Source organism: Bufo bufo, chromosome 1 (genome assembly GCF_905171765.1).
Source record: "Bufo bufo chromosome 1, aBufBuf1.1, whole genome shotgun sequence".
NCBI lineage: Eukaryota > Metazoa > Chordata > Amphibia > Anura > Bufonidae > Bufo > Bufo bufo.
Window position 1 is genome coordinate 555,641,269 of NC_053389.1, and position 26,785 is coordinate 555,668,053.

General features: G+C 48.3%; 1 protein-coding gene across 1 annotated transcript; it reads left to right on the forward strand.

Moving 5' to 3' along the window:
- Window positions 1-214: 214 nt before the first annotated feature.
- On the forward strand, window positions 215-15,988 carry LOC120985845 (protein kinase C delta type-like). Its single transcript, XM_040414034.1, has 8 exons — window positions 215-251; window positions 2,236-2,513; window positions 8,899-8,990; window positions 9,784-9,985; window positions 10,478-10,621; window positions 13,536-13,661; window positions 14,185-14,398; window positions 15,329-15,988. The coding sequence occupies exons 1-7, from the start codon at window positions 215-217 to the stop codon at window positions 14,308-14,310; spliced, it is 1,005 nt and encodes a 334-aa protein (XP_040269968.1). The 3' UTR covers window positions 14,311-14,398; window positions 15,329-15,988.
- Window positions 15,989-26,785: the final 10,797 nt, after the last annotated feature.

Consider the following 26,785-nt stretch of genomic DNA (forward strand, 5'->3'; position numbering starts at 1 on the left):
GTCTGGATCTGTACTTGGATACAGGGGAAGGGGGGGGCTTGAGGGGCGGCGCTGTACCACACAGGCTGGCGGCACTATATGGCATACAGAGATGCCGCCAGCCTGCAGACAGTTACGGTAGCGGTCCGGACGCTCCAGGACTAGCTTACATGGAGGAGATCGGGCGCAGCACTTGGTCATCAGTGAAACTGCCAGCCCGCTGCTTAGTGCCGCAATGTATGCACGGGCTGGCGGCTTCACTGAAGGGTACCGTGAGTGCTGCCCGCCCATTCTCCTGTCCGTCCTCCCACCTGTTCTCCCATTGTTTTATGGCAGCTCAGGAGCAGTTAGTGAGAGCTCCTGAGCTGCATTAAGTTACACATTTGGGCCACATTCGTTTTATAAGACGCACTAACTTTTTCCCTCCACTTTGGAGGGAAAAAAAGTGAGTCTTATAAAACGAAAAATACGGTACTTTAGTGAACATAGCAATGGTGACAGCTTAAAATGGTAAAAGCAGGTGACAGATTCCCTTTAAAGCATGCATCTAGTGGTGTAGTAAGCATGCTGAGTGCAAAATTATTATAGAATGAAATAATGAGTATATATGGTTTTATTCAAATTGTTAATAGAATTTTCACAGGAAATTGGAGAAAAAATATATTTAGATGGGTAACCCTGCTAATGTCTTAGAAATCCGCCACATTCTTATCTTTGTGGCACATACAGATGAGAAGTAAAGGTAAAGCTGTGCTCTTATAAGGGAGGCAGATTTCTAAAAAGGCATTTGCCTGTACATATGACTATGTCTCGCCAAACTGAAAAAAAAGGAAAAAAACTGACCTGTAGTAAAAGGCAACAAATTTAAGAAAACGGAGCAAAATGTCTCCATCTATGTTGCAAATTCCAGTTTGTTCACAAGATACAATAACACAGATAGGGCTATAATGACAAGCTGGCATTCAAAGACAGTGACTGGTCGTACAACGTCTCTTTAGTCCCATCAATCCCTATTTGAGAAACGAACGTACTAAGTGACGCGGTGCACCATAACAGGCCCCTGCCTGGCAAGGTAGAAACCGCTATGCAGATATTCAACCAGTCACCTACACAATATATAAAAGGACAGTGTCCAGAACCTTCTGTAGGAACAGTAATGGGGGGTGTCCACAAAAAAAAAAAAAATCTTAATAAAGTCCTTAGGCGGGTTTCACACTAGCGGCAGATTTCTCCGGCAGGCTGTTCTGGTGGGTGAACAGCCTGCCGGATCCTTGCTGCCGCTAGTGCACACGTGCCGCCGGAGTTACGCTCCATCCCTATTGACTATAATGGGGGCAAGCCGAAGTTCCAGTGGCAGCACAGCAAACATGCCGAGAGGAGGCCGGAATAAAATTATGACATGTTCTGCCGGCATTTTCTCTGCTGCCGGCATTTTCAGTTATCGCCGTGATACAGTGTATCACAGCGATCACGTGATCAGAGAGCTCTTGTCAGGGTCTCTGATCACTGCCCCAAGCTGTTAGCTACCTCCGGTAGCTGCGGGCATGGAGCTCCAGCGATTGATTTAAGCTCTCACTTGGGCTGAAGTGCTGCCATAAAAAGGCGGCGCTCCAGCCCATGGCCCCTTAGTGACCGCTGTAAAAAACATGTCTGGGTGGTCACTAAGGGGTTAAAGGTGTTATCCAGCTTTCAAAGGCTTTTGGGCAGCCCTTCCCAGCTGACCTGTGGAGGGAAGCATTGGTACCTGCTCCCTGATACACTGTTCCAACTCCCTCTACTGCATTCCAGCTCCCACTTGCTAACTTCTAGAATGTATTCACAGATTGAACATAATAGCCCCATTGAAATAGCTCGGCCTCATAGAAATGAATGGGAGCAGTGGCTGCGCAAACGGGTGCGCTCCCATTCACTACTATTGGGACAGCGCTTGGTGGTGGCTGGACCCAGTGGAAATCTGGGGTCCTCCAGCCACCACTTTCCCAGCTCGTTCTCGATATAGGTGTGGGTCCCAAAGGTGTCTCATTGTCTCAGATGGGAATACCCCTTCAAATAGAACAGTATAGACCCTCACCGATCACCATTCAGAGTCTATGGGACTGCTGGAGATAGCCAAGCTCTGTTCTTGGCTATACAAATTCGGGATTGTTGGCAGCTATCGTCTATCAGAATAACAGAAAGAACCAAGCCAATCAATATGGTATAAAAGCCTAATATGGGAATATCCTTTCACATGTCTTTATATTATTTTCCCCCTAGTCGAGGACAGCGGTGTTCGGCCAACCTGCTCTAGAAGCACAATCTCCAATACCATCAGGGAGAGATTAATTTTCCATCATGTGCTCGGGCAGGGAAGTTATGGTAAGGTCGTCTTGGCGGAGGATACTTCTAACCATCAGAAGTATGCTGTTAAGATCATCAGCAAGAGAGCCATGCTTGCCAACTGCGATGACGCGGATGTGTTGGTGGAGCACCGAGTCTTACAGCTGGCATCTGGGAGCCCCTTCCTTGTCCACGCAGACTTTGCATTTGTCATGGTCTTACCTTCTTGCTGTTCTCCTTCGTTTGACATGTGCTGGCGGCCATCTTGGTTTCTGGGTTTCTTGTAGCCTTCCACCCTGAGGCTCCTCCTTCCCACTGGGAGGACCTGGATGCCTAGCTCATATATATAGGAGGTCTGTGGCGTCAGTTCCTTGCTTGGTCCTCCTGTGTTCACATGCTTCTAAGACTGCTGCTGCTTCTGGTTCCTGATCCTGGCTTCGTCTGACTACCCTGCTGGTTCCTGATCCTGGCTTCGTCTGACTACCCTGCTGGTTCCTGATCCTCGCTTCGTCTGACTACCCTTCTGGTTTCCTGACCTCTGGCTACGCAAGGACTCTGCTTCGGTTTCACCATCCGTTTGGACTTTTGCTTTATAGCTTGATTTTCAATAAAGCCTTCTTATTTTCACTTATCTCTTGTTGTACGTCTGGTTCATGGTTCCGTGACATTAGGACCAAGCCATGAATTCTGACGGTACAGGGCCATCCTCGCTACCCACGCTGGTTGCCAGACTTGATCAGCAGGATCACCTGTTGGGTCGGTTCGCTGTGGCGTTGCAAACCCTGCTTGAACGCACGGCTCATTTCGCTCCTACTGCCGCTCCGGTTGTTGCGCCAGAGTCTACACCGACACCTGTTGTTGCGCCTGCGGTGTTTCGGGGTATGACCGGTTCTGCCCCTCTTCCACAGCGCTTTGGGGGGGAGCCAACTCAGTGCCGAGGTTTCCTTAACCAGGTGGGCATTTATTTCGAGTTGCTGCCACATGCCTTTCCTACTGAGAGATCAAAGGTGGGCTTCTTGATCTCGCTGCTCGCAGACAAGGCCTTGGCCTGGGCCAGCCCTTTATGGGAGAACAACGATCCGGTGGTTGCCGAGTTTTCCGGTTTCGTTGCTTCTCTTCGGAAGGTATTCGATGTGCCGGCTCGTGCTGCCTCTGCTGCGAAGCTCCTTATGTCCATCAGACAGGGTTCACGATCCGTAGCCGAATACGCCATTGAGTTTCGTACCCTGGCAGCAGAGGTGGGCTGGAATAATGAGGCTCTGGTCGCTGCTTTCTCTCATGGTCTCTCGGATGCCTTGAAGGATGAGGTTGCAGCTAAGGACCTACCAGTGGAGCTCGAGGCTCTTATTTCTTTCCTGATTTTGATTGACACCAGACTCAGGGAGAGACCTTCCTTTAAGGAGAGCCTGCGGAGGTCTTCTAACAGATTGGCGCCTACGTTTGCTATCCCACCCATGCCTCCCTCTCCTCCCACGCCTCCTGGGGATGACTTGTTTGGGGGTGAACCCATGCAGCTGGGGTTTGCTCGCCTGTCTGAGGGGGAGAGGGCACTCCGGAGACGCGAGGGCCGATGCATGTACTGTGGTCTCGGTGGGCATTTTCGCTTGGCATGTCCGAACCGTCCGGGAAACGCTCGTACCTGAGATCCTGTCGGGGGCAGATCTTGGGTGGAGTCTCCTCGTCCCCGGTTTCCCGTGTTGACAAACCACTGATCACTGTTGTCCTCTCCTGGGTCGGGGGCTCGGTGTCCTCTGCAAGCTCGAGGTTCCCCACTGGCTCTTGAGGCGATAGACGGCAGACCCCTTCTGCCGCCACACGTGACTCATGAGACCCTTCCAGTGGGGATAGCCATTGGTGCCGTTCACAGAGAGTCGGTCTGCCTCCAGGTTATTTCGTCTCCACACTACTCGGTGGTCTTGGGGTACCCCTGGCTCCAGAAGCATAATCCGACTTTCGATTGGAGATCGGCCGAGATCCTCTCGTGGTCACCGCAGTGTGGGGCTAGTTGCATCCATGGGTCTGCCAGGTTGCTGTGTACTTCCTCGGACTCTCTGTTGCCTCCTGAATACGAGGAGTACCGGGATGTATTCGATAAGGTGCGTGCGGTTGCCCTACCTCCGCACCGCCCATACGATTGTGCCATAGAGTTACAATCTGGTGCCGTTCCTCCTCGTGGCAAGGTCTATCCACTGTCGGTAGCGGAGAATGAGGCCATGGAGGAGTACGTGAGGGAGGCGCTTTCACGCGGACACATTCGCAAATCCTCGTCCCCGGCAGGGGCTGGATTTTTCTTTGTGAAAAAGAAGGGCGGTGAGTTGAGGCCTTGCATCGATTACAGGGGTCTCAATCGCATCACGATCAAGAACGCTTACCCGATACCCTTGATTTCCGAGCTGTTCGATCGCCTTAAAGGGGCCACGGTCTTTACCAAACTCGACCTGAGGGCGGCATATAACCTGGTAAGGATCAAGGCGGGCGATGAGTGGAAGACCGCGTTTAACACCAGGACCGGTCATTATGAATCCTTGGTTATGCCCTTTGGGTTGTGCAATGCGCCCGCAGTCTTTCAGGAATTCATCAACGATGTTTTCCGTGACCTGTTGCAGCAGTGTGTGGTGGTCTATTTGGATGACATCTTGGTATATTCTGAATCCATGGAGGCCCACATTCTGGATGTCAGACGTGTGTTGCAACGGTTACGAGAGAACAAGCTGTTCGGTAAGCTTGAGAAATGCGAATTTCACCGATCCCAGGTAACCTTCTTAGGGTACATCATTTCCGCTGAGGGGTTCTCCATGGATCCTGAGAAGGTTTCGGCTGTCTTACAGTGGCCCCAGCCCAGTGGTCTTCGTTCCCTGCAGCGCTTTTTGGGCTTCGCCAATTATTATCGGAAGTTCATCAGGGACTTTTCCATGCTGGCCAAGCCTCTCACGGATCTAACCAGGAAGGGCAGTAATTCCCAGGTCTGGCCGCTCGAGGCCATCCGAGCTTTTGAGGCCCTAAAGTCCGCCTTTGTGTCGGCTCCGATTCTGTCGCATCCCAACCCTGGGTTGCCCTTTGTCCTCGAGGTGGACGCGTCTGAGACGGGAGTAGGCGCCCTCCTGTCTCAGCGTAGAACACCAGAGGGTCCTCTGCTTCCTTGTGGGTTTTACTCCCGGAAACTGTTTCCCGCGGAGTGCAACTATCAGATTGGTGACAGGGAGTTATTGGCCATCGTGCAGGCTCTCAAAGAATGGAGGCACTTGCTCGAGGGTTCGGTGGTTCCGGTTCTCATCCTGACGGACCACAAGAATCTGACCTACCTTTCTGAGGCCAAGAGATTGACACCACGTCAGGCCAGATGGGCTCTGTTCTTGTCACGTTTTAATTACGTGGTCTCCTACCTACCCGGTTCCAAGAACATCAGGGCGGATGCCTTATCACGGCAGTACTCCGAGCTGTCCAGGGAGGAGTCGATTCCGACCTCGGTCATACCTCCGAATCAGATCTTGGCCGCCATTCGCACCAGCCTGACCTCTCCTCTGGGTGAGCAGATTTTGGCGGCTCAATCTGGTGCTCCCTCTGGGAGACCCAACGGCAGATGTTTTGTGCCTGAGGAGTTGCGCACTCGGTTGTTGCGAACCTACCATAACTCCAAGACCGCGGGGCATCCTGGAAAGAATCAGCTGTCCTGGGCTGTTTCACGTCTGTTCTGGTGGCCTTCCCTACGTTCCGACATCGCCGCATATGTAGCGGCATGCTCCGTTTGTGCCCAGAGTAAGTCCCCTCGGCACCTTCCGTTGGGGCTTCTGCAACCCATAGCTACCGGGGAGCGCCCATGGTCACACCTGGGGATGGATTTCATTGTGGACCTCCCTGCATCCCGAGGCCATACGGTCATTCTCATGATTGTGGATCGGTTTTCCAAAATGTGCCACTGTGTTCCTCTCAAGAAGTTACCCTCTGCACAAGAGTTGGCCACGATTTTTGCCAGGGAGGTCTTCCGGTTGCACGGTTTGCCCAAGGAGATTGTGTCGGATCGGGGGAGTCAGTTTGTGTCCAGGTTCTGGCACGCCTTTTGCTCCCAGTTGGGGATTCATCTCTCCTTCTCCTCGGCCTACCACCCTCAGTCCAATGGGGCCGCAGAACGATCCAATCAGGCCTTGGAGCAATTCCTTCGTTGCTATGTCTCCGATCACCAAGACAATTGGGTTGACCTCCTGCCTTGGGCTGAGTTTGCCAGGAACACGGCGGTGAACTCTTCCTCTGGGACGTCTCCCTTCTTGGCCAATTATGGGTTCCAACCTGCCGTGTTACCGGAGGTATTCTCTCCCCAGGATATTCCTGCTGTGGAGGATCACCTTTCCGTCCTACGTGCTTCTTGGGTACAGATCCAGAAGTCCCTTGAGGCCTCTGCGCAGCGCCAGAAACTCTAGGCTGATCGCAGACGAGCGCCTGCTCCTTCCTACCAGGTCGGAGACCGTGTATGGTTGTCCACCGGCAACCTCAACCTTCGAGTGCCCACTCCCAAGCTGGCTCCTCGCTTTGTTGGTCCCTTCCGAGTGCTTCGCAGGGTAAACCCGGTAGCCTATGCCCTTGCGCTTCCTCCTGGCATGCGGATCTCCAACGTGTTTCATGTCTCCCTGTTGAAGCCACTGGTGTGTAATCGTTTCACTTCCTCGGTTCCTCGGCCTCGTCCGGTCCAAGTGGGCAATCATGAGGAGTATGAGGTGAGCAATATCCTGGACTCACGCCTGGTCCGCGGTCGGGTGCAGTTTTTGGTCCATTGGCGTGGTTATGGTCCAGAGGAGCGTTCCTGGGTTCCCTCCGCAGATGTCCATGCTCCTGCCTTGCTCCGAGCCTTCCACGCACGCTTCCCTCAGAAACCGTTTTTTGCTCCGCGGAGGAGGGGCCCTTGAGGGGGAGGTACTGTCATGGTCTTACCTTCTTGCTGTTCTCCTTCGTTTGACATGTGCTGGCGGCCATCTTGGTTTCTGGGTTTCTTGTAGCCTTCCACCCTGCGGCTCCTCCTTCCCACTGGGAGGAGCTGGATGCCTAGCTCATATATATAGGAGGTCTGTGGCGTCAGTTCCTTGCTTGGTCCTCCTGTGTTCACATGCTTCTAAGACTGCTGCTGCTTCTGGTTCCTGATCCTGGCTTCGTCTGACTACCCTGCTGGTTCCTGATCCTGGCTTCGTCTGACTACCCTGCTGGTTCTTGATCCTGGCTTCGTCTGACTACCCTTCTGGTTTCCTGACCTCTGGCTACGCAAGGACTCTGCTTCGGTTTCACCATCCGTTTGGACTTTTGCTTTATAGCTTGATTTTCAATAAAGCCTTCTTATTTTCACTTATCTCTTGTTGTACGTCTGGTTCATGGTTCCGTGACAGCATTCCAGACCAAGGTACACTTCTGACAACTTCACTTTTGTCAAATGTCTCCACTCGTAACCCAATCAGCAGAAAAGGGGGCAGCAGCACTTGGTGGAGAACTTAGGCCCCTTCACTGCAGCACCTCTCAGAGCGACCAGCCATGTGAGAGAAAGGGGTCGGGTAGGACTGCAGGGACCCCCAGTGATCAGAAGAATGGAGGTCCCTGAGTCCCCATATGAATGAAGCAGTAGTTTGCATACATGACCACTGCTCCATTTACTTACAGTCTGAAAATGGCAGCACTGATTGGATAGAGTGAGTCTGTGCAGGTACACCCCCCAACTGGTTACCACTCCTCTGTACCCTTACTGCAGACTGCTAGCAATTCAGGCATGTCAGGAGTGGTGAAAGATCCTCTTTAAAGGAGCAAATAAAGGTTATTTATTCTATGATGGCAGGTTATATCATTTTCTAATTTACTTTATTTGTGGACTATAAGACGCCCCCAGGTTTGAATTACAGAAAATTAGAAAATAACATTTTCCACTTATTTAACCTTCCCTGGTCGAGGTCACTTATTTTGTGGTCTAGCGTAGAGAGGGTTAATAGATTTAGTCAGTGTGTCATCTGCTGACCATAGAAAGCAATGGCGCATATGATCACCTTATTAAATGTACCTACCCAAGTGTCTCCTGTCTTTGCTCTGCATTGTCCTGCCATGCTTCTTCTGCTGTATTATTTCATTTTTTAGGTATTTTTTTTTTTACCTTTTAGGATTATGACATTGTACAAATACAGTACACATGCCCAATCCTCGAGGAGCATATTACATACACAACTCAGCATATCCATAAACACTGTATTACTTCATTGTTTACCTCCAGTGGCTAAAAACCTATCCTCCCCATGTTATGGACACACAGACACTTGGCTCAATAAAGTGCAGTTATCAGATCTGTGTCAAGTGCTATGCACCATATCTCCATCACAGGACCAGGACAGATTTATAGCAGCTGGGAGGAAACTAATGACGGTTCCCATTCAGTAACTGCAAGCAGAGATCCTAATAACTGAGAATTTCATACAGAAAGATTGTAAAATTGTAGAATCTTTCACTATATGCAAATAATAAACTTTACTTATTGACACTGGAATATCCCTTTAAAGATGACAGATGCCACTGCTAGATTCCATATAGTTCATGTGTAGATGTTCTGATGGTTTGGTAATGGTGTCTTCTATGTCACAGATGCTTGTTCTACTTGGTCTGGAATACATGAGCTGCGGGGACTTTGATCAGTTCCTAAACATGAAGGGGCGGCTTGACATCCCCAGTGCAAGGTATGGTTAAATAAGAACCTCAGCTAAACGGTTAGAAAATGACATGAAATATTAGATCCAGTGTCCGGCCTCATGCACATCACACTGATGAGATCTGTTCCCCCAAAAGAAGACTTGAAGACAGAGAGGAAACGTTCCTCCAGAAATCACATCTTTGTGATCTTTTTTTCTGATATCTCCCCAGTCTGTAGAAGCCTTAATCATATTCCTAGGTATTAAAGGGGCCCTCCGGGAATAGTTATTAATGGCCATAAGCGACACATTCTAGAACATGACTAGGACTGGTTGCTCTTTAAAACCCTGGAACAGAAGTCCATGTGATTTTAAGCCACCATGCAGCCCTTTCCATAAGACACTGCCCCAGGGGCGTAGCTAAAAGCTCATGGGTCCTGGTGCAAGAGTTCAGCTTGGGCCCCCGTCCCTCAGTGCTTGTTGGCAAGGGGCAGGGGAGCACAAATCCTTCCTGCTGCCTGAGGCAAACATTTAAAGGGCACCCCCTCATGCCAAATTCTTAACCTAACCCCTTCCCTCCAGCCAGAGGTGTAAGTTGACCAGTATGCACTTTCTATAATGCCAGTGTCTTATGTGGCACAAGGGTCTTTGGGCCCCCTCAGACTCCTGGGCCCGGTAGCGACTGCTACCTCTGCACCCCCTATAGCTACGCCCCTGCACTGCCTCATTATTTGACAGTTATAAGAAACATTATTGTCTCTTATTCTGGTGACTGGTAAGAAAGTCTAAGAGTCTTCTGTGTTATCCTCGCATTATATTCATTCATTTACTTTTCTGACAGATTCTATGCCGCTGAGCTCGTGTGTGGCATACAATATCTCCATTCTAAGGGCATCATCCACAGAGACCTCAAGCCCGAGAACATCCTGGTGGCTGAGACGGGCCATATTAAGATCACGGATTTCGGTCTCGCACTTGAGAACATGCTTGGAGACCGCACAGCCACCGAATATGCTGGAACAGAAGGCTATGTGGCTCCTGAGGTGAGAAAAAGGGGAGTTTACATCATTTTCACTGATCCATTTGTATTGAAGGGGTCCAGAATATTGATCATTCATCCTTAGGATAAGCATGAGCATCATATTGGTGGAAGTCTGACTTTTTCTGGACCCATGAAATGACCTCTTTAATTACCTTCATGCCATCTACTGATCTCAGGGATCAGCTGTTATTGCCAGGGGAAGCTCGGGGTGACCATTCATTTCCACTGCAGTGGGTGCTTGTGGAGAAACCTAATATTAGAATATGCTCATTCAAATAAATGAACCCCCATGTAACACTTGGTTACACCGAGTCTACAAAAGATGACTTTGTGGTTGCAGTTTATCTGCTGCTGGATGGAGGCAGAACATCTTGTCATCATTCAGCTAAACACCTTGAGTGACTCCATTCTATGATATGTTGGCAATGGCAGAAACCTTAGCACCTACAATGTGGGTAAGAGCTGTGTACTAATCTTCTCTCCTTCCTGGCAGATGCTGGCTAAGGAGGAGTATGGCGTTGGAGTGGACTGGTATTCATTTGGTGTCATCTTAAATGAAATGATTACCAGTAAGTGTACGTACGATCCTACACAATTTAACACCACACACTCCAGCGCTGAAGACATCATTAAAGAGGTCAGTATGTTACTGCATAACACTACTGTATTTTATACAATGTTACATGACAACCTGTGATAGAAGACATCTCCCCCTACAATACTCCATAGAGCACCATGATCTCCTTCACTAGTACTCACCACTGTAGTGTTTAGGAGAGGTCCCCGCTCAGAGGTGCTGCTCGCTGGGTAACAATACACAACCAGCACTTCTGTAGTATACAAGGTTACAATACTGGTCTACACAACAGAGGATGCTAAGGAGTCACCTCTGGACCCACAACCTTACCAGATCCAGCACAGACTTAGTAATAGCACAATCTATGACAAGAGTCCTGGCCTGGAGCCTGGTTAAATAGGAGCAGCATGAGCTGCCATTTTTACCAGCACTGAGGCAGACATTATAGTCGTTCTCCCATCGTAACATTTTTGGGAATAATTTACCTACTGGATAGTTGGAATATGAGTTTTCCTTTAAAGTAAGAGTCTGGTAGTTCATGCACTGAGGACAAGTCTACATACTTAGTCCACCCCTCTGAGCTTATGTAACAAGCAGCCACAGATTTCTAAAATCTCCCATTGCTGAAACTACAGCCTAAGTCCAGCATTCAGACAGAATAAGGCCTCATGCACGGTCCGCAAAACGGGGTTCCGTTGGTCCGTGATCCGTGACCGTTTTTTCGTCCGTGGGTCTTCCTTGATTTTTGGAGGATCCACGGACATGAAAAAAAAGTTGTTTTGGTGTCCGCCTGGCCGTGCGGAGCCAAACGGATCCGTCCTGAATTACAATGTAAGTCAATGGGGACGGATCCGTTTGACGTTGACACAATATGGTGCAATTTCAAACGGATCCGTCCCCCATTGACTTTCAATGTAAAGTCAGGAGTTAATATACCATAGGATCTGAGTTTTCTCCAATCCGATGGTATATTTTAACTTGAAGCGTCCCCATCACCATGGGAACGCCTCTATGTTAGAATATACTGTCGGATATGAGTTAGATCGTGAAACTCATATCCGACAGTATATTCTAACACAGAGGCGTTCCCACAGTGATGGGGACGCTTCTAGTTAGAATATACTACGAACTGTGTACATGACTGCCCCCTGCTGCCTGGCAGCACCCGATCTCTTACAGGGGGCTGTGATCCGCACAATTAACCCCTTAGGTGCTGCACCTGAGGGGTTAATTGTGCATATCATAGCCCCCTGTAAGAGATCAGGGGCTGCCAGGCAGCAGGGGGCAGACCCCCCTCCCTCCCCAGTTTTAATATCATTGGTGGCCAGTGTGCGGCCCCCCCGGCCCCCCCTCTATTGTAATATCATTGGTGGCCAGTGTGCGGCTTCCGTCGTCCCCCCCTCCCTCCCTTTATTGTAATATTATTGGTGGCCAGCGTGCGCCTTCCCCCCCCCTCTATTGTAATATCATTGGTGGCCAGTGTGCGGCCTCCCCCGGTCCCCCCTCCCTCCCTTTATTGTAATATCATTGGTGGCCAGTGTGCGGTCTCCGTCGGCCCCCCCCCCTCTATTGTAATATCATTGGTGGCCAGTGTGCGGCCTCCCCTCTCCCCCCCCCCCTGCCCGATCATTGGTGGCAGCGGAGAGTTCCGATCGGAGTCCCAGTTTAATCGCTGGGCCTCTGATCGGTAACCATGGCAACCAGGACGCTACTGCAGGCCTGGTTGCCATGGTTACTTAGCAATATTACAATATTAGAAGCATCATACTTACCTGCTGCACTGTCTGTGACCGGCCGGGAGCTCCTCCTACTGGTAAGTGACAGGTCTGTGCGGCGCATTGCTTAATGATCTGTCACTTACCAGTAGGAGGAGCTCCCAGCCGGTCACAGACACCGCAGCAGGTAAGTATGATGCTTCTAATATTGTAATATTGCTAAGTAACCATGGCAACCAGGCCTGCAGTAGCGTCCTGGTTGCCATGGTTACCGATCGGAGCCCCAGCGATTAAACTGGGACTCCGATCGGAACTCTCCGCTGCCACCAATGATCAGGGGGGGGAGAGGGGAGGCCGCACACTGGCCACCAATGATATTAATACAATAGAGGGGGGGCCGCACACTGGCCACCAATGATATTACAATAAAGGGAGGGAGGGTGGGCCGACGGAGGCCCACACTGGCCACCAATGATATTACAATAGAGGGAGGGGTGGGCGGGGGGGGGCGCACACTGGCCACCAATGATATTCAAACTGGGAAGGGAGGGGGTCTGCCCCCTGCTGCCTGGCAGCCCCTGATCTCTTATAGGGGGCTATGATATGCACAATTAACCCCTCAGGTGCAGCACCTAAGGGGTTAATTGTGCGGATCACAGCCCCCTGTAAGAGATCGGGTGCTGCCAGGCAGCAGGGGTCAGTCATGTACACAGTTCGTAGTATATTCTAACTAGAAGCGTCCCCATCACTATGGGAACGCCTCTGTGTTAGAATATACTGTCGGATATGAGTTTTGACGAAGTGAAAACTCATCTTTGAAAAAGCTTTTATGCAGACGGCTCTTCGGATCCGTCTGTATGAAAGTAACCTACGGCCACGGATCACGGACGCGGATGCCAATCTTGTGTGCATCCGTGTTCTTTCACGGACCCATTGACTTGAATGGGTCCGTGAACTGTTGTCCGTCAAAAAAATAGGACAGGTCATTTTTTTTTGACGGACAGGAAACACGGATCACGGATAAAAGTCAATGGGTCCGCGAAAAAAAAAGGAAAACGGCACAACGGCCACGGATGCACACAACGGTCGTGTGCATGAGGCCTAAACATTAGGGCAAATTTATCAAAACTTGCGCAAGAGAAAAGTGGAGATTTCATTTCCCAGCTTTCCCCTGAAAATGTACGATCTGGAATGTGATTGGTCATTGTGTTCAAAGGTCGTTATAGTCACTAAGTTATCATTACATTTCTCATTTTCAGCTCCTCCAGAGAGATCCTGCCAAGCGCTTAGGAGTCCATGGTAACATCCGAGGCCATCATTTCTTCCAGCATATTGACTGGGTCTCTGTGGAAGCCCTTCAGATGCCACCACCACACATCCCTGTAGTAAGTACATAAACAGAAAGTCTACCGTGCTCTAGATACTCTTCATACACTGTATATGATTCTCAATGTCAGGGGCTTGATAGGGGGACATGTTGGCAGGTAAGAAGGAGGGGGCAGAGCCATCAAGCAGTAGCAGTTGTCACAGGACATGGGGGTTTGGGGATTGGGCCACTAAACTCCAACTCCAGTAATGCATGTCAGCATACAGAGTTTTTATGTGTTTTCAGTAGTTTGCACCTTGAATGTATTTTGGAAGGTAAAGTCATAATTATATTTGTAACAAATAATTCTTGAATGGAGCTGGTTGGAGGCAGACCCCTGTAATGAGTGCAGGCCACTACCCTAATTTGGCATTTAATATGCTTTATACTCCTACAGAAAAATATATCTTATTATGGTGGGGGATGAGTACATAAGGTAATCATATTACATGTGGAAATACTACCAGCATAAGCTTCATATGAGGTCTGTCACCAATTGTGATGACCATATCCTCATTTATATCTATTTCTTTTTCTTGTAGCCATCTATACCTCAACGCTGTTCCAAACAATTCAACCTGGACAAAATGGAGGCAGCCGCCAAGAAGCGACGATTGCCACTGAAACATCAAGCCATTTTCAGAGGGTTATCATTTGTCACCCAGTAAACCCTCCACCAGCTCTAATGTCACCAGAGCAAGATGTCCTCCTGAGCCCCTGGAGAAGATGAATGGATGGACAGAAGAACAGATCCAGGTATATAGATGGAAATAAGCAGTGTTCCTATACAGTTGTATAAATTACCTAATGATTCAAGATTTAAAGGGTTTCTATCACTTCATATGACATAATTAGCTGGCAGACACTAGCGATCTGCTAGTGTCTGCTCTGGCCAACCATCCTACTATAATCACTTGTGGGGCAACGGTTTTGCTAAAAAACTAACTTTTATAAATATGCTAATGAGCCTCTAGGTGCTATGTGGGCGTCATTAGCACCTAGAGGCTCCGTCTACCTTCATACACAGCGGCCGCCCAGCACGTCCCTCCAGCCCGCCCATGTCCTCCTCCGTGTGACGCAGCGGCCGAATTCTCGCGCATGCGCCGTGCGCGGCTGTATTCGGCGCATTAGAGATGTCTGAGCTCGGAGCGGTCAGACATTCAATGCGCATGCGCGGCTGTATTCGGCGCATGCGCATTGAATGTCTGACAGCTCCGAGCTCAGACATCTCTAATGCGCCGAATACAGCCGCGCACGGCGCATGCGCGAGAATTCGGCCGCTGCGTCACACGGAGGAGGACATGGGCGGGCTGGAGGGACCTGCTGGGCGGCCGCTGTGTATGAAGGTAGACGGAGCCTCTAGGTGCTAATGACGCCCACATAGCACCTAGAGGCTCATTAGCATATTTATAAAAGTTAGTTTTTTAGCAAAACCGCTGCCCCACAAGTGATTATAGTAGGATGGTTGGCCAGAGCAGACACTAGCAGATCGCTAGTGTCTGCCAGTTAATTATGTCATATGAAGTGATAGAAACCCTTTAAGCTGCTCCAAATGTGAAGCTCAAATTTTATGAGCATTAAACAATTGTGTAAAATCCCTAATCTTCATATGTAGCACAAAATCTTTGTATATTATACCACATTATATGGTATCTGTATTGATTCTTCCTATCATATATACCACAGTATGAAGACAACAGGTAAGTATAGACTGGATCCTGGAAGCCCTCCCTGCGATTGGACTGAAGGAAAACATCTTGAAGACATTTGACGACAGAGGACACTGATCCTGGAGCCGATCCCACTGGATGATGGATGTGTACGGGCATTTGATCCAGGGACTATTTTCCCACTGCTTTATTTGCAGTCTGGAAGGAGTGTTTTTCCCCTTAGATTAGGACAGATTGGCAGATGTCATAAAGGGGTTTTTTCTCTCCTTCTTCTGGATCAACACAGTTGCCCTCCCCCCAATTCAGCCATTCACTTAATTCAAAGTACAATTTGGCCAACCCCTTGCGGACAGATTATTTAGTAATTGATTCTGGGACTAATCTGACTGCCATGCATGGAGTCGGGAAGGAATCTTTCCTCATTACAAGCTGATGGCTGAGGCTCAGTGAGGTTTTTTCGCCTTCCTCTGGATTAATAATATCTGATCCAGGGAAATCGTCTGACTGCCCTAAGCGGAGTCGGGAAGGAATTTTTCCCCCTACAGGGGGTTTTTTCGCCTTCCCCTGAATCAATAAAAGTCAATGGATGTAACTTATCCTCGACTTTGATTTGCAATTTACACCAAAACTTCAGTCCCATCATTAATAAGATTATAAATTAAATAAAATTCTCCATTCCCCCCTTATATCGTTGTGTGCCTGGTTTTATTTCCACTGACTTAGGCTACCTTCACATTAGCGTTTTTTGTGGATCCGTCATGGATCAGCAGAAACGCTTCCGTTACAATAACACAACCGCATGCATCCGTCATGATGGATCCGTCTTGATCACCAATGAAAGTCAATGGGGGACGGATCCGTTTTCTGTTGTGTCAGAGAAAACGGGTCCGTCCCCATTGACTTACATTGTGTACCAGGACGGATCCGTCTTGCTCCGCACCACATGGCGGACAGAAAAATGCTTCAGGCAGCGTTTTGGTGTCCGCCTCCAGAGCAGAATGGTGACTGAACGGAGGCAAACGGATGCATTCTGAGCGGATCCTTTTCCATTCACATTGAATTAGGGCAAAATGGATCCATTTTGGACCACTTGTTAGAGCCATGAACGAATCTCACAAACGGAAAGCCAAAACACTAGTGTGAAAGTAGCCTAAACACGTGCTCAGGGCTGGATCTCGCTGGTCTCATCATATGATCACATTTTAAGATTCTGCTCTTTACTTTCTGTAAGGGTACTTTCACACTTGCGGCAGAGGATTCCGGCGGGCAGTTTCCGTCACCGGAACTGCCTGCTGGATCCAGCAATCCTGATGCAAACGGATGGCATTTGTCAGACGGATCTGGATGTGGATTGAATTGCATTGAAATAATGCATCCGTCTCTCCAGTGTCATCTGGAAAAGCGGATCCAGTATTTTATTTTTATTTTTTTGCATTTTTAAAAGTCTGCGCATGCACAGACCGAAAAACCGGATCGGTTTTGCCGGAACACTTAATGCCGGATCCGGCACTAATACATTTCAATGAAAATTAATGCCGGATCCGGCATTCCTGCAAGTGTTCAGGAGTTGTGGCCGGAGAGAAAACTGCAGCATGCTGCGGTATTTCTCCGGTCAAATAACGTAAGAGGCACTGAACTGATGCATCATGATGCATACTGATCGGAATCCTCTCCATTCAGAATGCATTAGGATAAAACTGATCATTTTTTTCCGGTATTGAGCTCCTGTGATGGAACTCAACACCGGAAAGGAAAAACGCTAGTGTGAAAGTACCCTAAGGCCAAGTTCACACGTCAGTTATTTGGTCAGTTATTTCCATCAGTTATTGTGATCCAAAAGCAGAAGTGAAGCCTACTCAGAGAAAAAGGTACAATGGAAAGATATTCACCTGTTCTGTGTTTTTGACCTGCACCCAGTTTTGGCTCACAATAACTGATGGAAATAACTGACCAAATAACCGTTACGTCACCTCCACGAGCTCCAGGAGATACAAGCAAGCGCTAAAAGGGAAGGAATTGCATGGCTACAGAGAGAGACAGATAGCAAAGTAACCCAGATTAAGGCGATCCAGACGCTGCTGCTGCAGATGGATAACAAGTTAAGACAACCTACGTACCCTAGAATAGCGGACACTACAGCCACAGTTGCTAGAGCACAGCTCTTAGCCAGTGATCCCTATAGTAGATATTTTAGCCAAAGTAATCTGAGGGCCAATGACATATTCATCTGCTTAGCTCATGCTGGAACATCTGTGAGGATGTTGCATTTTATACAAACTACTGCTGGATGTACTAGAACTTTAATCCTGCACACAATAAAGAGAGACTCTTGTTTAATCTGGCCTGGTCTCTGACTCTCTGACACCAAATGTATGCAAGGCTGAGCAGGATGTAGGAGTGCAGGGCTGGGGGCTAAATGTCCACCCCATGCAGTCCTACCGCTTCCTGAGGCAAAAAGATCAGTTTGGATGGTGCACACCCCGTTGCACTGAAGTGGGTGAAATCTGTGGCAGAAAACTACGGCCTACTAATGTCATTTACAATCTGCAGATTTGACTGAGCAAACTTTCTGCAATGTGTGGATCAGACTATTTCAAATCACATCCACCTCGTATGTAATAATAGCAACGGAATGAGGCGTAGCCATAGTGGAGTGCGGATTGACTTAGGGGGAAGACCGCAGGATAGTAAGGGGTTAATGTGAGGAAGTGTGGCTAGGGGTTGGTTTAAGAAAGGAAGGGGAGGATTTAGCAGATTGGCGGGCAGTATATGTTGTTGGAGGGAGGGGCTTTGGTCAGTGTTAGTGTAGAGCAAGTGTGTTTCCCACCCTCCCACCCTGCAGCTTTGTTTATTTGCTTACTGTTGGAAGGGGCTGATTGATATGGGATCCTGGGGAGCAATACAATGGTTAAGAGATGCGGGACATGTTGGAGCCTGCATCTCATGTGGTTTGTGAATGCCGAGGATGGGGCTCCTGTTTGGGCTAAAAGGCCTACAGGAGGAGATACTTGTATACTTCAAGGATTTGGTGCCCTTGGGTTGGTGAGTGCGGCCAAGGGTAAGCTTGAAGTATAAGGTGAGACGGTTAAGGAAGATACCGCTTGTTTGGGATGCCCTCCAGGATCCTTGTTACGGTGCAGTGGGTCATAACGTTGAAGGTTGTTTTAAAGTGCCTGTTGTTATTATTATTGTTATTATTATTATGTGTGAATAATAAAGTTCGGCCGTCATGGTCATTTTCACCAAAGCAAGATGGTGTCGGTGTGGTTATTGAAGGGTACGGGTTAGTTGTGAGTAGCCGGAGGAAATTCTTCCATCCAATTAAGTCAATGCAGCGGAGTTAGCAAAGTGGACATTTTAAATTTGGAGCATGCCAATTTCTGATACAGATTTTACACGCGCAGTTTCTTGCTATCAGAAGTGTTATCATGGCTAATGGTTTACTGTCCCCGACTACTTTTGTTGACCCTACCTACCGTTTTCTAATTTGGACCCACCTACAACATGGGGTCTTTATAATATTTTTCCAGACTAAAGTTTTTTTGTTTTTTTTTTGGGCACCGGCAAGAGATACCCTTTGCTCAGGGGGTATGGATTAATTTGCTGACTAGAGTGAGACACTTTGAGCCTAGAATAGTGTCAATAAAAAAGACAGATCGTCCTGCAAAAAACTAGCCTCCACACAGCTCAGTAGATATAACTATAAAAAAACATTTTGGGGATCAGAATATGGTGATGTATAAAAAAACAAAAAAAAAACTAAATTAGACTCAGGCTACTTTCACACTTGCGGTAGCAGGGTCAGGCAGGTTGTTCCTTGTTTGCTAGACCTCCAGCCCGCCCTCATTATAGTGAATGGGGCCAGAGCAGACTTCCAGCAGCATGGTGGCCTAGCATTAGCACGGATCCAGCAGGCTGTTCCCCCTCCGGAGCAACCTGCTGGACCCTGCTACCGCAAGGGGGAATGTAGCCTTACCGGTAGTTCCGTTTTCTTGCATCCATCATGATGGCCATCAGGAGATTGACCTCTGTAGGGGCAGAGAGAGGGAGAGAAAGAAAGAAAGAAAATATTAAATTGCCCCACCCACCCTCTCTCCTCACCCAGGTGGGTGTCAGAATTTTATTTTTCATTTTTTTTTCATACGCGGAAGATCTTGTTGCAGAATTTTCAGCAACTGAAAATCAGTTCCATTCATTTGAATTAGGTGTAAAGCACATGGATCTGCAAGCCTCATTTAGGTGAATAGAACTAACTTTTAATCACTGAAAATTCTGCAACAAAATCTGTTGTGTGTGAATGATCCCTTATGGCCTCATGCACACGACCGTTGTTGTGTTTCGTTCCGCAAAATGGGCTTCCGTTGTTCCATGATCCGTGTTTTTGTTTCCGTGTGTCGTGTCTTCCTTTATTTTTGGAGGATCACCAGACATGAAGGAAAGTAAAAAAAAGTCTAAGTCAAGTTTGCCATGCAAATGATAGGAAAAAAACGGGCGCGGACGCGCGGACGCGGATGACAATCTTGTGTGTTTTTCACGGTCCCATTGACTTGAATGGGTCCGCGAACCGTTTTCCGTGAAAAAAATAGGACAGGTTATATTTTTTTGACGAACTGGAACCACGGATCACGGACGCGGATGACAAACGGTGCATTAGCCGAGTTTTCAATGGACCCATTGAAAGTCAATGGGTCCGCAGAAAATAACGAAAAACAGAACAACGGACATGGAATGACACAACGGTCGTGTGCATGAGGCCTATCTGTGAACAGCAGTTACAAAAAGAGTCCCTTTCTGGAAAACTCTGCTCACCTACTGTTAGGCCTCTTGCATACAAACGTGTGCTGCCTGTGCCCTTGCTGCGGACCGCAAATTGTGGTCCGCAATGCACGGACACCAACCGTGGGCCAGCCGCATGCGGATTGCGACCCCATTTACTTGAATGGGTGCGCGATTCATCCATTCCATGAAAAGATAGGACAAGTTCTATCTTATTGCAGAACGGAAGCAAGGAACGGAACCCCACGAAAGCACTCCGTAGTGCTTCCGTTCCGTGGTTCCGTTCCTTTCTGCACTGCATCTCCGGATTTGCGGACCCATTGAAGTGATTGGGTCCCATCCGTGATGCGGAATGCACACGGCCGGTGTCCCGTGTATTGCGGACCCGACGTATTCGGGCTGCACTACGGCCAAGGGGGACACACGGTCGTGTGCAAGAGGCCTTAGTATGACATGGCCAGACTACTGATTTCACCTAATGCGTCATTAACCCCTCAGCACATTACAACAGATCATTGCTATCACAGGTGACAGCAGCAATACTCTCGGTGATCAGCTTATTCCTCCTTACAAAAATTGATTGTCCATTTAAAGGGGTTGTTCGGGTTCAGAGCTGAACCCGGACATACCCTTATTTTCACCCAGGCAGCCCCCCTGAGGCTAGCATCGGAGCATCTCATGCTTGGATGCGCTCCCTTGCCCTGCGCGGCAAGCAATGTTTTATTTACAATAACACACTGCCTGGCGGAAACTTCCACTTGGCAGTGTGTTCGGTGATGTCACTGGCTCTGATGGGCAGGCTTTAGCGCTGCCCTAGTTGTTTTACTGGCTAGGGCAGCGCTAAATCCCGCCCATCAGTGCCGGTGACGTCACCGGTCTTCCTGGCAGCCCCATGGAGAGCCCTGTACGTCACCGGATCTCCAAAGAATGCCTTTGCCCTGCGCAATTTAGCGCAGGGCAAAGGAGAGCACCAGAGCCTTGAACTACTCCGATGCTCCTGTCAAGGGGGCTGCCGGGATGAAAATGGAGGTATGTCCAGAGCTGAACCCGGACAACCCCTTTAACCACCTCAACTCCCCTAGCTTAAAGGGACACTGAGAGGCCCAATTAGCATATTTAGGCATATATATGTCAGTACAGGTCTTATAAAGTCTATTAAAATCATCTAAGTATCCCCCCTGTCCACCTTATAAATACCGAAATATTAAGTTTTATAACCTGCTTGTCCGGTCCCAAATCTGCCCAAGGGGCGGCGTTTCATCTGAAAATGCGCCCAGCCAGCCTCTCCCAACTGCCGTCTGAAGCCCCGCCCAGCTCATCAATATTCACTTCGCTGGGCGGCGGCTACAACTCTCCCGACTCAAGTGCCCGGCGCATGCGCATAAAGCAGGGGCTGCAGCGCTCTGTACGCAGGCGCGATGTGACCCCGGCCGGGCGCATGCGCTGAAGATTGGACGGAGGACGTGCCCAGAGGATCGAATGGGCTGTGCGCAGAATCTTGAGTCTGGAGAGTTGTAGCCGCCGCCCAGCAAAGTGAATATTGATGAGCTGGGCGGGGCTGCAGACGGCAGTTGGGAGCGGCTGGCTGGGCGCATTTTCAGATGAAACGCCGCCCCTTGGGCAGATTGGTGACCGGACAAGCAGGTTATAAAACTTAAAGGGACTCTGTCACCACTTTCTAACCCCCCCTTTTAAAAGTATTGTTCTCTCCATGGCGCCCTTGTGATTACAAAGGTGTTGTTATAACATAAATTCGCCGTCTCGTTTTGATAAAAATACCTTTTATCTAACCTGTCAATCTTGTGGATAAGGTGCCCAGGGCGTTTCTGAAGGTCTGAAGCTGCCGCCCGCCGCCGCCGCCGTTGGTGCCCAGCTCCTCCCCTGATCCTTTCAGCGCCGCCTGAATGTAAAGAAATCCGCCTCCGGCTCTCGCTCAGTGCCCCGTCCTCCTTTTCAAAGATCCCGCGCGTGCGCACAGGCCTGTGCCTGATGCGCCCGTGCGGACATTTAGAATCAGCCTCATTGAGCGAAGTGCGCATGCGCGCACTTCGCTCAACCTCCTCATAAGACGAGCACTGCAGCCAGCCACTCAGAGCCTGCCAAGCGCTGTATGGAGCCGCAGGCTCTGAGTGGCTGGCTGCAGTGCTCGTCTGCCCTACTTGCTGGTAGCAAGGTAATTAGCATATTTGAAAAATCGTTTTTTAGCAACATGTACTGAACCAAAATTATTAATTTGATTATGTATCATGAGATCGCACTATAGGGATTATTATTAAAGAAGAAAAAAAAAACGGTTTAATGGGGTGACAGAAACCCTTTAATGACCAGACCACTTTTTACAATTCTGCACTACACTACTTTCACGGTTTATTGCGCGGTCATACAACTTACCACCCAAATGAATTTTACCTGCTTTTCTTCTCACTAATAGAGCTTTCATTTGGTGGTATTTCATTGCTTCTGACATTTTTTGTTATTAATCGAAATTGACCAAATTTTTTGCAAAAAAATGAAATTTTTCACTTTCAGTTGTAAAATGTTTCAAATAAAACTACATTTCTATATAAATTTTTATCTAAATTTATTGTTCTACATGTCTTTGATTCAAAAAAATGCAATAAGTGTATATTTATTGGTTTGCGCAAAAGTTATAGCGTTTAGAAACTATGGTACAAAAATGTGAATTTCCGCATTTTGAAGCAGCTCTGACTTTCTGAGCACCTGTCATGTTTCCTGAGGTTCTACAATGCCCAGATAGTAGAAACACCCCACAAATGACCCCATTTCAGAAAGTAGACACCCTAAGGTATTCGCTGATGGGCATAGTGAGTTCATAGAAGTTTTTATTTTTTGTCACAAGTTAGCGGAATATGATGATTATTTTTTTTTTCTTACAAAGTCTCATATTCCACTAACTTGTGGCAAAAAATAAAAACTTCCATGAACTCACTATGCCCATCACGAAATACCTTGGAGTGTCTTCTTTCCAAAATGGGGTCACTTGTGGGGTTTTTATACTGCCCTGGCATTTTAGGGGACCTAAAGCGTGAGAAGAAGTCTGGAATCCAAATGCCTAAAAAATGCGCTGTGAAATCCTAAAGGTGCTCTTTAGAATATGGGCCCCTTTGGGCACCTAGGCTGCAAAAAAGTGTCACACATGTGGTATCGCCGTACTCAGAAGAAGTAGGTCAATGTGTTTTGGGGTGTATTTTTACATATACCCATGCTGGGTGAGAGAAATATCTCTCTAAAAGTCAACTTTTCCCATTTTTTTATACAAAGTTGTCATTTTAGAGAGATATTTCTCTCACCCAGCATGGGTATATGTAAAAAGACACCCCAAAACACATTTCCCAACTTCTCCTGAGTACGGCGATACCACATGTGTGACACTTTTTTGCAGCCTAGGTGCGCAAAGGGGCCCAAATTCTAAAGAGCACCTTTAGGATTTCACAGGGCATTTTTTACGCATTTGGATTCCAAATTACTTCTCACGCTTTAGGTCCCCTAAAATGCCAGGGCAGTATAAATACCCCACAAGTGACCCCATTTTGGAAAGAAGACACCCCAAGGTATTCCGAGAGGGGCATGGCGAGTTCCTAGAATATTTTTTTTTTTTGGCACAAGTTAGCGGAAAATGTTTTTTTTTTTTTTTCTTACAAAGTCTCATATTCCACTAACTTGTGACAATTTTTTTTACATGAACTCGCCATGCCCCTCACGAAATACCTTGGGGTGTCTACTTTCCAAAATGGGGTCACTTGTGGGGTATTTATACTGCCCTGGCATTTTAGGGGACCTAAAGCGTGACAACTTTGTATAAAAAAATGGGAAAAGTTGACATTTAGAGAGATATTTCTCTCACCCAGCATGGGTGTATCTAAAAATACACCCCAAAACACATTGCCCTACTTCTCCTGAGTACGGCGATACCACGTGTGACACTTTTTTGCAGCCTAGGTGCGCAAAGGGGCCCAAATTCTAATAAGGGGTTAATAAGTGACAAGAGGGGGGGGGGGGTGTAGTGTAGTGGTGTTTGGTGCTACTTACAGAGCTGACTGTGTCCTCTGGTGGTCGATCCAAGCAAAAGGGACCACCAGAGGACCAGGTAGCAGGTATATTAGACGCTATCAAAACAGCGTCTAATATACCTCTTTGGGGTTAAAAAAATCGCATCTACAGCCTGCCAGCGAATGATCGCAGGCTGTAGATCCACTCGTTTACCTCCTGTTCCTGTGAGCGCGCGTTCACAGGAAATCTCGCGTCTCGTGAGATTACGCGCCGGCGCATCAAGGAGGAATGAATCGACCGCCTCCGGAACGCAATCCTGCGTTAGGCGGTCCGGAGGCGGTTAAAGTATTAATGTAATCGAATATTCTATCGATTAATCGAGTACTCTAATAACAAAAAACTAATTCAAAGAACGTTTTTCTTTATAAAAACTCATCATCCCCCCAGTGCCATCAGCTTCCCCCCCAAGGCCATCAGCTTCTCCCCCAGTGCAATCAGCTATCCCCTCAGTGCCACCAGCTGCCCCCTAGTGCCACCCCAGTGCCATCAGCTGCCACCCAGTGCCATCAGCTTTCCCCCAGCGTCACCAGCTTCCCCCCCAGTCCCATTAGCTTCCCCCTCAGTGCCATCAGCTGCCCCCTCAGTGCCATCAGTTACCTCCCAGTGCCACCAGCTTCCTCCCCAGTGCCACCAGCTGCCCCTCCAGTGCCATCATGCTCCCCCAGTGCCATCAGCTGCCGCCTCGGTATCATAAGCTGCCCCCTCAGTGTCATCAGCTGCCCCCCCTCATTGCCACCAGCTGCCATACAGTGCAATCAGGCTCCCCGCAATGTCATCAGCTGCCGCCTTGGTACCATAAGCTGCCCCCTCAGTGCCATCAGCTGCCCCCCCCAGTGCCACCAGCTTGCCCCCCCAGTGCCACCAACTGCCCCCCAGTTCAACCAGCTTTCCCCCAGTGCCACCATCTCCCCCTCCTAGCCATGTCCCCAGCGCCAGTACTTACCTTTTCTGTAGGGGCACCACTCCACAGCTCCTCCATCTTCTCTGCACGCTGCACTGCCGTCCTGACGTCACACAGCGCCGGGTCACAGTGTGCGCTTATGTGCACTATGACCTGACGATGTGTGAGGATACAGTGCAGCCCAGTACAGGCCTGCGGATGGCCATGGAGTGGAGAGTAATAACAAGCGCTTCACTCCCGCTCCGTGGTCACATGACACAGACAAAACTTCGATGCTAAAAATTCAATCGAGCAATCGTTTCAGCCCTAATTTGAAGGAGGTTGTCTGGGCTGCAGCCAACTCTGTACGGCTGCCGCTGCCTCATGGTTGCTGTAGGTCTCGTGTTACTCCACAAATAACTATTTTACATCCTTACTAATGAGTGAATTCATAGCAAGATTACAATTATATTAGAAAGTCATATAACTTCATTATACACTAAATAAGCTTATTTGACAACTCATTTAAACACCTACTTTGCTTAAAGGGGTTGTCCGGGATTTTAATATTGATGGCCAATCCTCAGAATAAGCCATCATTATCTGATCGTCAGGGATTCGAAACCCGGCATCCCCCATAGATCACCTGTTCCAGAGCAGCGCCAGCGCAGGATCTACATGACTATTGTACATTGTATAGTGAAGGGAGCCTGTAACTGCAGTGCTGCTTCCATCTACTTTAGTGTGATCACCACTGCGGTTACCAGCTCCATTCATTATACAGTAGACAGAGCTGTGTAGTTTCTGTGATGAAGATACTCTGATGCAGCAGATTGGTGGGGGGTGCAGGGTGTCGGACCCCAGATATTGATGGCCCATCCTGAGGATAGACCATGAATATTAAAATACTGGAATACTTCACATTCATGTAGGTAAGTTTTCATTTTGATGAGCTATCCAAACTCACATTAGTTAAATCATAAATACCATGGAGAATGTACCCTAGGTTGGGTAGCAAGGAGTTGTTTTATATTGGGTATTCTGTGCTTTACAATAGGTATCAGGATATTTATGTGCATTAGTGTTGAGCGAGCATGCTAGGCCGAACTGCTGTTCGGCTGGAGCATTACTATGCTCGGCACATTGCAGTGCTCGGCCGAATACTGCGGGTGCTCGAGTACAATTTCATACAATGAAAGTCAATTGGAGACCCGAGCATCAAACCAGGCACCCCCTGCTCTGAAGAAGAGAGGGTGTCTGGTTCACAAAAAAAGGTTAGAAATGGAAGGAAACCCCATCAAAATGGTTTGGAAACAGCATTAATATTATGGCTTGATGCATCTTGGACTTGGGAAAGACATCCAAATGAGCAGAATCTGCCTTGTTTTTCAGCTGAAAAACCATTTGCATGGAAAATTTGCGATCTACACTACTCATGAACAGCACCATCTATTGGATTCATAGTCTTGTCATAAAACTATGAAACCAATAGATGGCGCTGTTCATGAGTCATGAACAGCGCCATCTATTGGTTTCATAGTCTTATGACAAGACTATTAGACTATGAAACCAATAGATAGCGCTGTTCATCTTGTTGGGGAGCTACTAAGTGGGGCACCTTGCTCCACAGAGTCTACGCACCGCGATCTACAATACTCATGAACACCGCCATCTATCTTGCCATAAGACTATGAAACCAATAGATGGCACTGTTCATGAGTCATTACAAGCAGTGCAATAGTCCTC

What these genes read in the sequence shown, in the direction of transcription:
- LOC120985845 (XM_040414034.1), top strand. Translation starts at nt 215, where the DNA reads ATGTATGCACGGGCTGGCGGCTTCACTGAAGGGTACC. An exon ending in CTTGACATCCCCAGTGCAAG is followed by an intron (nt 8,991 to 9,783) that starts GTATGGTTAAAT and finishes CTTTTCTGACAG; the next exon opens with ATTCTATGCCGCTGAGCTCG. An exon ending in CACCACCACACATCCCTGTA is followed by an intron (nt 13,662 to 14,184) that starts GTAAGTACATAA and finishes TTTTTCTTGTAG; the next exon opens with CCATCTATACCTCAACGCTG.